This window comes from Engystomops pustulosus, chromosome 6, assembly GCF_040894005.1.
Source record: "Engystomops pustulosus chromosome 6, aEngPut4.maternal, whole genome shotgun sequence".
Classification (NCBI taxonomy): Eukaryota; Metazoa; Chordata; class Amphibia; order Anura; family Leptodactylidae; genus Engystomops; species Engystomops pustulosus.
The window spans coordinates 174,158,378-174,176,070 of record NC_092416.1 but is presented as its reverse complement, the minus strand read 5'-3'; the positions used below and the strand labels follow the sequence as shown (position 1 = coordinate 174,176,070).

Below are 17,693 nucleotides of genomic sequence, written 5' to 3'. Positions count from 1 at the left end.
TGCTCTTAGCTCCCTGCAATGAACTTCTCCCTAATCTTCCTCTTTAGAGCTGGAGCAGGCTTCTGGTTAAGTACTAGGGCTATCTAAGTGCAGAGGGGAGGGGTTGTTGTGGAACAGTTCACTGGATACTGCCAAGAGCACAGCAGTGTTAGGACACACCCTGGAAGTCACTTGGAGAGGTTACAATCCGAGAATACAAACTCATATATAACAGTCCTGCTTCTACTAACAACAAACACAAAAGTATGGTTACACATCCCTCCCAGGGCAGTAACGAAACACTGGCTACAGAGAGCACAGAGCACAGCAGTGTGAGGACACTCCTCTAGTACACTTGGAGAGGTTACAATCTGAGAATACAAAACCATATATAACAGTCCTGCTTCTACTAACAACAAACACAAAAGTATAGTTACACATCACTCCAAGGGCAGTACCTAACACTGGCTACAGAGAGCACAGCAGTGTGAGGGTAGGCTCCTGTTTCAATTCTGGATATAAATCCATATTTCACAGCCCTGCTGCTACTAACAACTGTACAGCATACACAAATATATGATTACACATCTTTTGAGGGGCAGTACCTAACACTGGCTACAGAGAGCCCAGAGCACAGCAGTGTGAGGACACGCCCCCTGTAGCAATATCTAACAGTGGCTACAGTCTGCATGGTCATACCACTAGGGGGAGACTCGTGGAGTTTGGCTTTATACCCAGCCCTGGGGAAGAAGTGGTGATGGCCCCTTTAACTATGACTCCCCGATTACAGGGGTCACTATATGATAAATATATATATGTGACGTGTACACAGAGTTTTATAATAAATATATTCTATACATGTGTCTGCCGCACGTACAGCTCACCGCTGCCTTCATCAAGCTGAGACCTGTCCCCGAGCCGTTCTTAAAGGGGAGGTCTTAAAGCGCTAGTGTATTTCTCCTGACTGCAACATAGTGTTAATACCGCCACATAGTACATAAGGTTCATACCGCTACACCACATCTAATACAACTACATGAAGACCAGATACAAACACTGCTCAAAGGACATGTACACTAAAAAGCATCAAAACCTGCGACAAAAAAAATACTTATTTCTTAAATTGCAGCTACAGATTTTTCCAAGTTTTTCATTCTACTCCAGGCCCAAAACAGGGCTGAAGAGCTTCCTGAGTAGTCAAGTAGTCATGACCACGCCCCCTGTCAATCTCTGTTGCGGACATCCCACAAACCCCGCCCCCTGTCTGTATCCGAGACACATTCCTATAATCCCGCCTACTGTCCATATCTGTGATGGACGTTACTAAACCCCGCCCCCTTTCTATATCAGAGCTAGTCGAATAACCCCGCCCCCTGTCTATCGCCTTCTGTCAATCTCTGTTACGGACATTCCCCTTGTCTATATACGAGACATATTCATATAACCCCGCCCCCTGTAGTGCGTAATATCCGAGACATACGTTTACGTTGACCCTCCCCCTATCTAATCTCTGAGAGATAGTCGCATAACCCCGCCCGTCTATAGCGCAGTTTCGTTTAAATAACCACGCCCCCCCGTCAGTCTCAGAGATATTCCCCCTAACCCCTTCCCTTGTCAACCTATTAGTGATATTCTTACACCTCCGCCCCCTGTCAATCATCATGAAGGACATTCCCATAACCCCGCCTCTGTCCAGCTCTGACGGGACATTGCCATGGCTCCGCCCTCCACTTACCGCGCTCATCTTTCTCTCCGACTTGGGGCGTGGCCTTTTCCACACGTAAGCCAATCAACTTTTCGCTGGAATTCCGCTCTGCAAATGGCGGGCTTTTCCCGCCGCTCTGAGGTGACTGGGTAGAGGCGACAATTGTCATGTAACGTGAGACCGGGGAGCGGGAAATGGAGATGGATAGGGATGATATTAGCATTTACCGAGGGAAAGTATAGGGCGGCAGCCGCTGTGTAAGCTGCGGGGTGACACCTCATGTCACCTATACATAACATGGGGGAGAGAGAGGTGTCTGAGGTAAAACTTCTACCTGGTCATGGCAACCAATCAGCGCTCAGCTTTAGTTTTATAAACGGCTGTGGGAAAATGAAAGCTGAGCTCTGATTGGTTGACATTTTTGTGTAATTTTTGAGGTAAGACATAGGACCACAGGGATGTGAGGGGGTAAAAATGCTAGATTTTGTAATATTTTCATAATATGAAATCCAATTGAAGTGAAACAAAAATCTTAGCGTCACCTTTATTCTTATCCCAGTCCTTAGTGAAAATGAGGTTCCCGCTGACAGGTTCCCTTTAATAGGTTTTCATAAATCAAAACAATACGTACAATACATTTTTTTTTGTTTTGCCATCTTTTGACACTAATAACTTTTGATGTACGGATGTACGGAGCTGTGTAAAGTGTCATGCACCAGGTCAGAGTTGGTGTAGAAGCCCCCCGGCGGCTCTGTGCTGCCCCCTACCAGGAGGTAGGTGGGCACTTACCCCCAGTGTATTATAAATCTGCCCATTTGTCCAGACAAGATGGTGATTAACCCCTTAAGGACGCAGGGTTTTTCGGCTCATTTCTCGCTCTCCAACTTCAAAAATCCATAACTTTTTCATTTGTCCGTGTACAGAGCTGTGTGAGGGCTTCTTTTGTGCGTAACAAATTTTACTTTCCCGTAATGTTATTTATTTTAACATGCCGTGTACTGCAAAGCTGGAAAAAAATTCCAAATGTGGAAAAATTGAAAAAAAACCGCACGTGCGTCACGTTCTTGTGGGCCCAGTTTTTACGACTTTTACTCTTCGCTCCAAATAACACGCCTACTTTATTCTTTGGTTCGGTGCGATGGCGGTGATACCAAATTTATATAGGTTTTATTGCGTTTTAATACATTTTCAAAAATTAAACGAATGTGTACAAAAAAGACGTTTTCATTGCTACCATTTCGAGGTCTGTGCGACATTTTGATCATTTTTTATTTCATTTTTTATGTTATGTAAAAAGGTGTAAAAGTCGCATTTCGGACATTTGGGCGCCATTTCCCGCCTCGGAGGTCACCGCCGGCCGTAACCGTTTTTATATTTTGATAGATCGGGCATTTTGGGACGCGGCGATACCTAATATGTTTGTGATTTTTACTGTTTATTATGTTTTATATCCGTTCTAGGGAAAGGGGGGTGATTTGAACTTTTAATATTTTATTAATTTTTTTTATTTTTTAAACTTTTTTTTTTCTTTTTTTTTTCACAATTTTTTAGACCATCTAGGGTACATTAACCCTAGATGGTCAGATCGCTCCTACCATATACTGCAATACTACAGTATTGCAATCTATGGCATTTTTGCAGGTCATACATTACAATGAGCCACTGGCTCATTGTAATGGATATGCAGAAGCCATGTATCCTCGGGTCAAACGAAGACCCGAGGCTACCATGGCAACCGATCGCCGCCCCCCGATGACGTTCAGGGGCGCGGCGATAGTAACAAAGATGGCGGCGCCGGCGACTTTGCCGGCGGCAACGGAGGGGTTAATAGCCGCGATCGGTGCAAGCACTGACCGCGGTTATTAGCGGTGGGGGTTTGCTGCAATATGCAAAAAACCCCACCTCTGTATGAAGGAGACTCACCGTGAGCCCTCTTCATACATCCCTTATACCTCTGCGCCGTAGCGCTACGGCGCAGAGTGTTGAGGGGTTAATCCACAACAGATGAGTTGCTGCTCTTGATCCTTCCATTAGTGTGCGTTCACACCTGGTGTTAATGCACATGCTTTTTCAAACCTATCCCAACAGCTGGAAAGAGGAGATTTGCATAATTACATTGCGTTAAAGGGAACCTGTCATCAAGGACCTCATTTTCACTGAAGACAGGTTGCATATATGTCTTTCCGCCTTTTCTGTGCATTTGCACTACAAAATAATTGTGTGTTTTAACTTACCTTGCATCCCGACAGAATCCACCGCTGAGGGTGGTGTCACACGTGGCGTTTTGAACCCGTTTTTTAAGCAGTCCGTTAAAAAATGGCATCAGTTTTTTAATCAAAAAATGGACACAAACGGCCAAAAAACTGATGCATTTTTTTAACAGACTGCTTAAAAGCGGCCTAAAAACGGGTTCAAAATGCCACGTGTGACACCACCCTAAATCCCAGATTTGTTTTGGTTTGAATGCATTTTCAAAAAATACTTGTAGCTTGTCTGTGCCGCTCTCTCCTCAGCTCTCAGCCCCCACCTGTGCTGCACTCTCCTCAGCTCTCAGCCCCCACCTGTGCTGCTCTCTCCTCAGCTCTCAGCCCCCACCTGTGCTGCTCTCTCCTCAGCTCTCAGCCCCCACCTGTGCTGTTCTCTCTCAGCCCCCACCTGTGCTGCTCTCTCCTCAGCTCTCAGCCCCCACCTGTGCTGCTCACTCCTCAGCTCTCAGCCCCCACCTGTGCTGCTCACTCCTCAGCTCTCAGCCCCCACCCGTGCTGCTCACTCCTCAGCTCTCAGCCCCCACCCGTGCTGCTCACTCCTCAGCTCTCAGCCCCCACCTGTGCTGCTCACTCCTCAACTCTCAGCCCCCACCTGTGCTGCTCACTCCTCAGCTCTCAGCCCCCACCTGTGCTGCTCACTCCTTTACAGCTCCTCCCACTGATATCAGCTGACCAGGCTGTGAGCTCTATCCCTGTGTGGGTGAAGGAGCAGGAGGGAGTGAGCAGCCCAGTCATTGTAAAGTCAATGTAATTAGGCAAATCTCCTCTTCCCGGATGTTGTGATGCGTTTACAAAACACATGCATTGGAGTCATGTGTGAACGCACCCTAAGGATGCCTTTCCCAAGTTCAGATTTTCAGATGCAGTTTTTGTGTGGATTATTATGGATGAGAATGTATAATTGGCAGACTATTCAATGAATCCGTTAAGACTGGAGTGTTCCTTTCAATGGGCTGAATGTCATATTATTTTTCTGTATGAATGTATCTACTGGAGCGGTTTAGTAGTTACATTTATACCTCATTACCATTACAATCAGCCATTGTAGGGAAACCACAAAGTTGAATATTATTAGATGACCAGAGACCCTGACATGGCAAGTGCACAACTATAGTAGCGAAGAGTCATAGTGCCCTCAATAATGAAAGCCACAGAAAAGGGGGGGCTTTTCGAGTGCCCCCCCTGTTTGGAGCATCCCTTGGCCCCTTCCATGTATATGCTGATGTATATTTTGCTGTGAAATAAAACATATACTCACCTTTCCTGTTCTTCTTCTCCTCTCCCCTGTGCGGCGGATGTGATGTCCCCATGTCTGTCGTCTTCAGAACTCTGTCTAAACGCTGCACAGAGGAGTAAAGAATAATGCTGCTGCTTCGGGGGCTGTATACTCCGGCTCTGTATGCTGTTCCCCTGCTTGGCACAGCATAGGGCAGATAACACAGGGCTGCAGGCCTTGCATTGACACCTGTGGTCTATGGGATGCCCAACACTTTAATACATTATGACATGGTATGTGTTGCATGGTTAATGGCCAGTTAAATAGCCGAATGTTACAGGGATTAGCCACACGCTTAGAGGAAGTGCTGTAAAGCGAAACGCGTCGGTGTGCTGCCTGTGGTTTATATCACCTCTTCTTTATTTAGCCATTTGCCTCTTTCTTTTCCAGGATTGTCCTGCTTAATTGCTCTCTGGCCATTACCCCTGGTACTCTGTACATGCACTATATGATGAGCGCACATGTAACCAGGTTTGTATGGAGCTGCTTAATATATTTGAACTTGTGTATTCCATATGGAATGCACTCCTCCTTAATCCTACCTCTACCTCTCACTAGCTGAGATTGTCCGTTTGATTAATTATGAATAAAGATTCTTTATATTATTGTCTATACGCAGGTTTTAAAATCTTCGTTTGCCCATTTTTGTTATTTTCTTGTTGTCTTGTCATTTCAGTAGTGACCAAGGGGATAAAACCTTTGGGAAGGCTTCATTTTCTTTTCGTCTTTTATGTTTCCAATCTTTAATGCATGTTTAATGGTATGGATGAAGAAATATACAGATTTGCGAGTATTTTGGGCTGATTTGTGTTTCTATTTTCTTTTCTTTTAGGTTTATTTAAATGAGCTTTAAGCAATCACAATATGTATCAGATTGAGAACTTGGTGACTTTACAAAGTCCAAATGGAGGCCTGTCCAAATGTAAAGCCCGGATTGTACACTGGAACACAGACCTCTACATCTGCAATGGAACCAGATCTGTCTTTGTCTTTAGCTTGGAGAAGAAACAAATTAAGGTGATATATTTAAATTTTTGTGTGCATCAATAAACACTGCAGCTTAAAGGGAACCTGTCAGAAGCAATGGACTTATTAACCATTAGCAGTATGTTTTAAATCCGAGTACCACCTTCCAAATCTTGTTTCGCTCAGGGTGGTGGTATCAGCCAGAAAATCAACTTTGAAGTGAGATGTAAAGTAGGTGTATAAAATCAGAGGCAGATAGAAGCCAAAAAAAAGAACCAGACAGCTCTTCATTGTTTCCTGTCTTTGTTATTCTTATAGCAATGGCGTCACTTTATCAGGATTTTTTTTGAAAAGTTCACGTTTTCATGTTTTCCAGGCCGTGTATCTATTTCCCTCCAATGTTTGCCACATAGAAATTTGTACAGGTTTACGCCAGCTGTATGCCCTGTGTGCCCATAATGGGTTATACCTTCTGGAGTGGGATGAACATGGAAGGTGAGCTGATCAATATTTTAAAGCCAATACATGTCTCTGGTTATAACTGATGTGACAAATTATTATGTTGCGAGATTAAGTTATTTTTGATTTTATAGCTGGATATATAAAATCTGAGTTCATGGCATAGGGGGTGTCTGTACAGTAACCATTTCCATATAAAATATGGCATGCCTGTATTGCTATCTCATTGAAGGAAATCTACCATCAAAATCAAGCCTAATAATCCAGGGACATTACTCATAGATCCAGTCACTGTGACTGCGGTATCTTCTTATAGTTGTAACCCATGGCCTCCTGCCTTCTCAAATCAGCATTTAAAATTATGCTAATGAGCATGTGGTCCTCTGTGATCAGGCTTTACACATTGTTATGCTTTCTCACCCGTCTTCCTCTGCTCTCCTTCCTCCCTCTTTCTTTTTACTGCACAAGTGCTCAGGGAACAGGGGGGGCGAGACAGTGTAAAAGTTTGTAAAGCCAGAACACAGAGGGGCTAGGGTAGCTCTTTGGGTGCATTAGCATAATTTATGTCTAAAAGTTTATTTTAGAAAAAAGGAGGCCATGGATAACATATATAAGAAGATACCACAGTCACGGTGCCTGGATCTATGAGTAAGTGGCCTGGTTTAAAAAGAGGTTAGGGTATGAAAAATTCCTGAATACACGTGGTGTGTTCAAATGATAAAGCACTCACGGTGTGCACCACCTATTAGCGTAATCTCAGAAAAGAAGAAGGGAGGGGAATGTGTAGGAGAAAGAAAAAGTTGTGAGTGTAATAAAAATTAACTTTTATTATTATGTTAAAATCTAGAGTCTGTACTCTTATTTAATGTAAATAGCCTAACAAGCGTGGCAGGAGTATCGTTGCCAAGCTGTTGCCCCAGCCACAAATTGTGCAGAATAACTCCTAGGGATGTAGATACAGGTGGGAGTCCCCTTATAATTTCTTTAATCCCTCCTGTGAAATAACTGGATCCCACTTAAATTCAGTAGTGGGAGTCTAGGACAGTGCTGTATGATTCTCTCTTAATGAGAGATCTTGAGGAACCTTTGTTGCTGCCCAGCGCGACACCGCTGTGTGCATGTGTCAGCTGGTAAGTATGAGGGGATCGCGGTGGAGCGCTACACCGCGTCTCCTCTCTTCTAGCACTGCACAGCTTGTCTTGTCTCAGGTAACGTGCATGCATGATACCGAGACTGACAGTAGGTCCTAGTGTGATCTTAGACAGCGATCTCACTGTATGTAAGTATCGCTACTGCATCTGTCCCTCTATTATTCTTTCCCTAGGTTGTAGCTGCGGGCATAGATTGTGTCCCGACACGTGTTTCGCCGAGTCTCCCCGGCTTCTTCTAGGGGCGGGGGCGGCCGGGTTCGGGCGCCTTTTATTTCCAAATCTAGGAGTGACAGCTTGATTAGCCAATGCAAGACCACTGTCAATCTAGTGGGATGCAACATTGTATCGAGAGTGTATTTGCACTTATTGATTCATGTGTTTTTAAATGTGCTTACAACAAAATTTGATCGATATTGCTAGAATAATAAACAATGAGGAGAATTTACACCCTACATTATTAGAAACGACAAAAATGGCCAGTTATTTATCACAAACATATATATTTGTTTTTAAAGTCAGATGTTTCTTTATTTAGAATATGATGGTTAATCATTAATATTGTTATTTGTGAGAACGTCAACAGTTAGAGAATGGATAAGTAGATGTGGTAGTAATATAAAGTAATCATGATAAATATTTGAATAGAATAGGTTTTGTTCCGTAAAGATAATTAAGGAGATAAAGAGTGGATTCCTCTGTTCATAATTAATGTCATTCTTGCAGAATGGTGGGAGATCCCGGTTAAACTTGATTATAGCATGTGCTAGGATCTGGGACCCCCGAAGTATCAATTTTGGACATGGAGTGTGTAACAACTCTATAAGAATTGCAGTAAAAATTCTATAGAAAACACCCAAATCCAAAATTATCATTCAGACCTCTGGGCTTAAGGCTTCCCATTCTGTATATCCATAGGCTTTCTTTTTGGAGAAGCATGTTGTCTAAGTTAATTTTTATTACACTCACAACTTTTTCTTTCTCCTACACATTCCCCTCCCTTCTTCTTTTCTATGAAAAATTCCTCAGTGACACCCAGATTGATCATTCTTACAAAAAATAGAGGGATGTCCATAATTCATCAAAATATGTACAAAACTTTATTAAATAATGCAAATATTTATGTTAAAAACTGTTAAAAAGCACACAGAGGTGCATACAACAGTGGCCCCAGTGCCCAATGTAAGTCTGAATGGAGGTAACCAGGTAAAATATAATACGTATGTGCATGTATCACATCCAAGAATCTGGTGCCCTGAGTTTATTTTGGGGATATATAGGTAACTATGGAATCATTATTGCTGTCGTTTTAATTGTTACCAGATTCTTGGAGGAGATATATGCACTTTACATACCTTCTAATTACATACGTATTATATTTTACCTGGTTACCTCCATTCAGACTTACATTGGGCACTGGGGCCACTGTTGTATGCACCTCTGTGTGCTTTTTAACTGTTTTTAACATAAATATTTGCATTATTTAATAAAGTTTTGTACATATTTTGATGAATTATGGACATCCCTCTTTATTTTTTGTAAGTGGCCCTGGTTTATCATAATGGATTTTGATGACTCGAATATTTTTCCCAACCAACATTTTGTCAGCCTGGAAAAGATATCTGGTGTCCGCAGTGTCCCTAATGTCACAAGAATCATAGAGACTTTATAGTGTATTAAAGCCACACACAAAATTTATATCTTTAGTTGCAGGTTTACAAAGTTTAAAACGGACTAAGAAAATATTATTCATTGCCTTTTCCTATGCCATAGCTTTTATTTGAGATTTTTTCTTCTAAGGACTTCCTATTATACTCAATTTTATTTGCTATATTTTTACTGAAGGTTGTTGATGGAACCAAGCCCTGCCATGATTGGGGGAGATATGACCATATACCAGGTGGGCTCCAATTTTGCCCTTCTGCTCGATCCAACTCTCTGCTCCTTTACAGTGGCCAGGCAGGTTCTTGTCATTGTATTATCACAGCAGGACAAATGGAAGATCACTGTGCTTCATAGGGCATCTATAAACCATGAAGACTTGATAAGTGCCCCGTCTAGAGAAGTGAAATTTTCTTCCAGAAGTGGAATGAACAGGGGTGATCTACAACCTGTCCTATGCACAATTTCTTTGTGGAAAGAAGAACCAATGAACACTGTTGCTCCATGTGACATAGCCCTGGACCCTGCTTTGTTTACGAGACTTTTCGGAGTTGATGTTGCCATTTTAGAATCTCCTATTATCCTTTGTGGGTTCCCAGATGGTCAGGTAATAAGCTTTCCCTTAAAGAGCGCTGGCGTACAACAGTCCTGCAACCAGAGCTCAACTCAAGGCTCTTCAGAGCTTCTTTATCACTTAGAGCAACCCGTGGTTTCCATCGGAGCCATAAGGATGGTACCAGGTGACCATAATACTGAGCAGCCATCTACAGGTAATAAAGCCTGTGACTGCTTACTAATTGTTGGCCAACAAGGCCTCGTAGTGTCAGTGACAGGTGGGGATAAACCTGGAAGTGTCTACTGTGAATATAAGGACTACAGATTACCTGCTTCTGTGAGCTGCACTCTCTACTCCATGTCTGGTGTCTATTGCTGCACAGCCAGCGACCTCATCTATGTAACTATACCACAGCGTGAGAGGGAAGCAACAAGCAAGACCAAAAGCTCTACAATGGCATCTCTCCGTCACAATATACCTATGATAGCGGCATTATCCTCATCAGATGGTAAGTTAAAAGGAAAATATCTTAAATTTTTTTTTTAACACCTCATCATTCAAAAGGTGATGCCGCATTCACATGCCACTGTGTTTAGAGTCACAATTCAGATGCACTAACAATAAGGCCATGTTCACACACTGGGGCACATTTACTTACCCGGCCAAAAGTGCATTGTCTGTGTATAATGCCCTGTGCCACGATTCACTAAGATTGTTTGCCCGATATCCTGCATGTGTCACTTCCCCCGCTCAGGTCCGCTGGAGTTCACCACCATGTAAGTGTTGGGCTTGCAACACAATTTGAAAGTTAAATCCTGCGCTCAGTTTGAATCAGTCGGACTGTCCACCGGCACGCCCCCTAAATTGCATTTCATGGAAGCCAGTGCAGCTGGGCCAAAAATGGATCGCGTGCGCCAAAATCCCGGCAAAGACACTTGTTAAATACCTGTGCAAGCCGTGTAATCCCCGAAAAAGGCGCACAGTCTGACGAAAGTGCGCTCTGCTACCTTTAGTAAATGAGCCCCACTGTGTTTAGAAACGCCATTAAAGCGTTAAAACCTGATCATAGATGTTTGTAGACGTGAGCACTTGCGATCGGGAGCATGTTGCAAAGTTTACCGGCAAAACACGTGTTGCTTGTTCCCAGTCGCCAGCGTTCAGGTCTGCACATATCAGGTTGTATATTACCTTACAATGCCATGTGCTGTGTGACTAGTCAACACACTAGTCAATCCTTTTTTATATTGAGCATCTTTTATATGCACAATTTTCTTTTTTAAAGACGAACATCTAGTTGCCTTATCCAGAAAGGGACGTCTAATGCTTTGCAAATTAAATCATAAAGGCAGCAAAGATCAGCGGCATGGACAGAGCTGTGTGAACACCGGACAGAGGATGAAGGAGCTGCTGTCTGGAATAGGCTCCGTATCTGAAAGGTGCAAAAAAATATATTTAGCTGTTTCATAAGATGACAGACGTTTCACATGATGTGGTTATTTGTATAAATATTGGAATACTTGTAATTTATAACCTTGTTGGTAAAGTATTAGATAATAATACCTCCTATTATCATACTTATCCTGCCTGCTAAACTGCTCAGATCTGTCTTCAGTGAGGTGTAAACCAATTGGAGTGGATAGCAATAAGACTCCTGTTTACATTCTCTATACTGCTCAGTTCAGCTCCAACGTGTTATAAAACTTCTAGAGATCTGATTACTGTCACATACACTTGTCTGATGCAGCCTGTCCTGTGTCTATCCTGTCCCTCATCCCTCCATAGATACATGAAGCGCAGGCTCTCTTCACAGAACACAGATTGGCAATGAACTAAGCAGTTTAGCCGGCAGGATAGAGGTATTTTACTCTCATAAGATATGTTACACAGTTTGTTTCAATGCCCTGAAAGTTTTTCTTGATAAGAATGACTCTTTCAATGAATTTCACTATATCATATTCTTATGTAACAATGGAAGCCCCACAGTTCTCAAAAAATTATGATATCAGCAAATACCAAAGAGGTTTGGGTGTCTGCTGAGCATCCTGGGGGATGACCCCTAAAATTAGCTGCTGTGTTACTTATTTCAGCTAGTAATCTTTACATACCTCCTGCAATGGCAGATATGGAGGGAGATGAAGGTCAAGAAAGTTGGAATTCCAGAGTGATGAGCCCCCGTGTGAAGGTTCCTATTCACTACACATAAGCATTGAGCCGATCCAATCACAAATGTGTATGAGGGAGTCATGAAAATTTAGAAAAATCTACGAAGCCCTTTAGTCATTGCTGACTCTTAGGCTACATTCACACGACCGTTGGGGGGATGTATACACGGCTGCAAGCTTGCGACTGTATATACGTGCCCATAAGCCGGCAATGGGCGCACTGAATGGTACAGTGTTACGGTGCAGCATACGTGTAGCATAGTACTGCTCTGTACCCGGGGAAATAATGGGACATGTCCTCCCTTTCCCCGTATTACGGCGCTGTGCGCCATGTATCTCTATGGAGAGGAGCGAGCAGCGCTCTCCCCATCCTCCTCTCCTGTGCGCCAACATGTGACCTCCGTGCTTTGGCATGAAGGGCACACGATTGAGTGTATGTAGCCTTAGTAGGATTGACAAAGACGAGATAACGTAGACATTTATGTCTGTGCTTCCACACAATCTTTCATGTACCTCTCCTGCCTGCTGGTCTTCTCTTGCATATTGGAGACGAGCTATGTAACACAATATAGATCTAATGTCTGAACCATACAGGCCACGTGTATGCAGATAGTACGTTATTGATGAGCACTTTTACCTTCTTACTGTCAGAGAAATAAATTTAGGGTTTGCCATAATCCACCCTTGGCCACCTCTCGCATCTTTTTCCAAATTCTAAAAACTTGAAAAAAATAATTTACTACCCAAAACCAAGGAAAGTGGTTGCTGAGCACTGCGATCAATTGTAACTGTTATTATCTAGGGTTCCTTGGACATATACTGCAGATAATAAGTTACAATTGGTGATTGCTCAGCACTGCAACTTGTCTTGGTGCAGACGTAGGTTTGAGTAACTACTAATGTCCTTTTGGGTGGTTTTTGTTTTGTTTTTCTTCATTTAGCCAAATCTAGGTGTTAAGATCTTGATAAAATGTTGGATAGTGGAACATAGTCTAGACATAGCAATTTTCCTAGTATGGAAACGGATCTATGGCCTCAGTAGTGACTATTCTGCCCCCTGCAGTAAGTATTGTAAACTGCAACTATAAACTGAATCCTGATCACATGAAAACTCAAAGCATCCTCATACATTAGATCCAGGAAGTGCTACAATTCAGTGTACATATATTGTAAAGCTCTGGCATTTTTCTATCCCACTGAGTGTATTTTTTATTTTTTTTTTACTTCCTTCGTTAGGTTCACTTTATTGAAGTCTGCAGCTGATGAGAAGAGCAAATCCTTAGCGAGGCTCAACCAAGTGTTGTCATTGAGCCGTGAGTTACTGTCTGGACAGTGGGCAACTTGTCCCGTCAGATGTGTAATCAGCGTATCCTGGACACGGATGCTTCAGAAATCCTCTATGACCGCCTGCTGTAGCCTACAAAACAAGAGTAACTACATGTTAGAGCATGGGTGGAACTTGTGTCTCCTCATTAGTACGGACCCAATCACTTCTTATTCCTTTCCTATTTCATTCCTAAAACCCGGAGAGACCAAAGATTTTGATTTTCCTTTATGTGGTCAGGGAGCTAGAAGCATGGATTTCCCTATAAAAATATCTTGCTCCTTATATTACACTTTAAAGGGATTTGCTGCAGATTTCGGTAACTCGTTAGAGCTGCAAATGCCGTCTTCACAGAGAAATGGAGTCTGTGTACCGCTACAGGAGCAGGTCATTGACCTACTGCAATGCCTGCGTCTAAACGCCTCGGCTAGCTGTAACTCTCATTTATCTAATACTCTGCTGGAGGATGCAGTGCAGTCTATTTGGAAATCATCCTCTGAAAGTGACCCCCTGGGTACACTGCCTGTCGCTGTTTTTAAACAAGGACCTAAATGTACATTTCCTTTAAAAGTTTCAGTTCGATTTTCGGCCATCCTGTTTTCTAATTTCTTTAAGAAAGAAAAATCAGGTAAGTAGCTGCTGCATATTATATCTGTATTAAGGTGGGGCGGGAGCCCTGACACTGCGGGCCCCATAGCTGCAAATGCTGCTGTAGTTATGCCACTACTCCTCATGACTTAATAAATGGGGCACTATGTAATGTGGAGTGAATGTGTAAAGGACTCCGTCTGTTGCGTAGTTACAAAGATCCTGCAGATTCATTTTTTTCCACTTTTTTTACTTTATATTTAGAACATTGTACTTATATTCCTTATCCATAGAGCAGTTTTCCATAACCGAATGTAAGAGTATTTGGGGGATTGAATCTCTGCAGATCAGTAAATTGCCTGCTCTGTTCACTTTGCACACCACATCCAAGTACAAAACATCTGAATGAAATGAATTGCAGGGTCCTGTGGGGTCTGTTACGCTGCACTCAGCCAATTGTAATACATCTCCCTGCAGGAGCCCTATACTCGGAGCCAAAATGGGGTCAGATCCTGTCATGTGGCATCAGCAAAGCCTTTTCCTAAAGCTTGACTTCACTTGATCCAATTCCGTTATTGGCTATAAATATTTGCCTCATGCAGGGAGCTTTATTACGACTTAACGTAGGTAAATACCATGATCCATTCATCTAAAAACTTTTCAATATAGTCGTCAAATTTTTGATTTCCCAAAACTTGTGTATTGTGTGTATATCACAGGTAAATAAAAGTTTTCTGTACAGTCCTATATTACTTGCCTTTTTCTATTAAGATTAATTACCTATTTATAAAAAGGCATTATTAAAGCGAATCTGAATATAGTAATATATTAGTTCTATGATGATGTGTTACAGATTTCTGTCCTTTTCCTTTCAGAGAGATCCATCTGCTCTGTTGTACTGCATTGGCTGCTGTCCGAGGTATTGGCGAAGGAGCCTGATGTACAAGAAGTGCAGGGTTTGACTCCAGATGGAAAAGAATTTGTTATCCGGGTTCAAGAGGTCAGTTGTTCTACAAAAACCTCATACCCGGAATATTTATAAATATACAAAAGAATGCACATTTTTGGAAATTTAACGGGTTTTTCCAAGACTTCGATATTATTGACCAAAAAGTCATCAATATCAGATCTCAGTCTGCTGGGAGAGGGAGCTGCATTACTCTGTGCAGATACTGTTCAATGTGTGCAAAGTTTTCTAGAGCAACACTGACCCATCATCTATCCTAAGGCTATGGCAAGATGCAGCAATGACACTTGCCTCAAAAATTGCCTTTTGGGTTTTATGTATGGGCTGGGCTCTTGTCCAAGGTGTTTCTGCACAAGTCCTTAGCTGGTGTTTTTTTTTTTTTGCAGTTAACCTTCAGGCTGTGTTTTTTAGCTTGAGCTTCAATTATGGCCCTATGTGCAATTGAGAAGCAACGGGGCTTTTTTACTAAGGGTCGCCCACTGCAGTTTCGTCAGACTATTTGCAGCTTTGACAGGTATCAAACAGGTGTCTGCGCTGGGATTGTGTCGCGCGCGAACGGATTGTGGGGCAGCTGCGCTGCTTTCATGCGACAGAAATCAAGGGGAAGGCCGTCGGACCATCCAACTGATTCGGACTGAGTGCGGGGTTTAACTTTCAAATTGTGTGGCAACACAATGCACTTACATGCGCCAGGAAGAAGAAGGTGAACTCTGTGGAACCTGAGCGCACTATTTTAGTGAATCGCAGCACAGTGCATTATTGTCGGACAATGCACTTTCGGTGAACGCAGTGCACTGTGTAAGTAAATGTGCCCCAATGTGTGAACACAAGCAACACCAGGTGCCGGCTGGTGGTAAAGGGGTTTGCCCATGAAATAAAGTTCTCAAATTTGAATCCCCTAGTGATGTTTACACACTAAAGATCATTTATAACCCGATATTTTACTCAGGAGTTAAAACAGCAATAAAACTATCACTCAGTGATGGTCAGAGTCAAATTCGAGTGTGAGTGGGGACTATCTAGCAAAAATCCTGGCTCCCGAAAATCCTGTAAGGGTACCCTAAGAGCATGAAATGGAGAGTACTTTTTAACACGCAAGTTTCCTTTACAGTTATGGAAAACAAAAACCAGATCCAGTGAAAATTGGTTTTACTATAAATGATATACAAGGCTCAACATATTTTTTACCTTGTATTCGCTGCACTGACATTTGGGATGCAAATACATTTGCAAGGTGTGACCATCTCCATGTGACCTGCCTTTTATACATCATATCTCAGCATGACCTCTCCACAATTTGAACTTTATTTCTTAACGCAAAAGCATCCTAAATTATTTAACCTTGTAAACGTTTGCTTGTTGCTTTTCTTTCTTTAGGTTTCTGTGTCAGATCTTTCATCAGAAAGATCCATCCAGGCTGTCGAGGTGCAAATATTAAGCTCCCATATACATGTTGTGGCCTCTCTGCATCTCGCTGTTATCAGCCGTCTTAAGGTAACATTGCAATATATCCACATACAAGGCTGTTCAGTTTTAGGTAACAGTTAGGCCTCATTCACAGATCATGTGCTGAAAAAGGCCACTAACTGAGAAATAGTTGTGGCCTGTTTGGTGGAGATGGGAGGGTAATCATGATCCGTGATGAGTCTTAGTGGCCTTACTGTACCTTGACCATGTATAATAGAAATCGGTGCCGCCCAGCTGCAATTTCTGGGGCTAAGTCACGGCTGCCATATGCGGCATTGTGCGCATGAGTCCTTAAAAATATTGCCGAAAATAAATGGTCTTGACCCCAAGTATAACTATTATATACAGGCAGTCCCCGGGTTACATACAAGATAGGCTCTGTAGGTTTGTTCTTAAGTTGAAACTGTATGTGTTATAATTGTAACCCCAGATAATTTTTTTTGGGTCTCTGTGACAACTGGATTTTAAAATGTTGGGTTGTCATTAGAACCAGGATTAACAATAAAGCTTCATTACAGACACCTGTGATAACTGTTACAGCTGTTTATTGTAGTCTTAGGCTAGAGTGCAGTAAATTACCAACATCCAGAGGTGTGTTTATAACTTGGGGTCGTCTGTAAGTCGGGTGTTCTTAAGTAGGACTGCTTTTAGAAGTAACTAATAACCCAGTACACATCCTCATATGGTGGATGTAGTATTGTATTATGCAAAGTATAACTTGTACCTTCCCTTACAATCTGGTTGTCTCATTTTTATTTCCTAGGTCTTACTTCATCAAGATACCTCTATAAATGGTGGCCTATGCCCTGATCTAGATTTGGGGAAGATTCAGCAGCTGTTCAGTGCTCATGAGGTTAGTCATTTAGTTACAGATCAAGTTAAAGGAAATCTACCACCAAGTTCAAGGATTGTAAACCAAGAACGCTACCATACCAGTGTGTGCCCCCTTGGGCAGTATGCACTCTTTTTTTAACTTCCTATTCCTTTGTTTTTTAATAAAAAAAAAGACTTTAAAATTATGCAGATGAGCCTGAGGGGCTCCAGGCTCCATTAACGACTATAGAGACTGAAGCCCCTCAGGCTTATTTGCATATTTTTAAAAGCTTTTCTTTTTTTGTAAAAACAAGGGATAAAGAAGCTCAAACAAGAGGAGATCCTGGCAAAGGG

At 42.4% G+C, this 17,693-nt stretch overlaps 1 protein-coding gene across 10 annotated transcripts in view; it reads left to right on the top strand.

Annotated features, from left to right (window-relative positions):
* The first annotated feature begins 1,550 nt into the window (after positions 1-1,550).
* FAAP100 (FA core complex associated protein 100) overlaps positions 1,551-17,693 on the top strand; it is a 47,720-nt gene continuing 31,577 nt past the window's right edge. For 5 of the 10 annotated variants that reach the window (XR_011847857.1, XR_011847855.1, XR_011847856.1 and 2 more), the window contains exons 1-10: positions 1,746-1,825; positions 5,618-5,698; positions 6,060-6,244; positions 6,570-6,688; positions 9,646-10,526; positions 11,301-11,454; positions 13,417-14,132; positions 14,968-15,092; positions 16,437-16,553; positions 17,290-17,379. Coding sequence is in view for 6 of the 10 variants with exons in the window: in XM_072112518.1 (XP_071968619.1) it covers positions 6,092-6,244; positions 6,570-6,688; positions 9,646-10,526; positions 11,301-11,454; positions 13,417-14,132; positions 14,968-15,092; positions 16,437-16,553; positions 17,290-17,379 (2,355 nt within the window). In the remaining 4 variants the exon portion in view is untranslated. The other 5 variants (XM_072112519.1, XM_072112521.1, XM_072112523.1 and 2 more) reach the window with 5 other exon arrangements.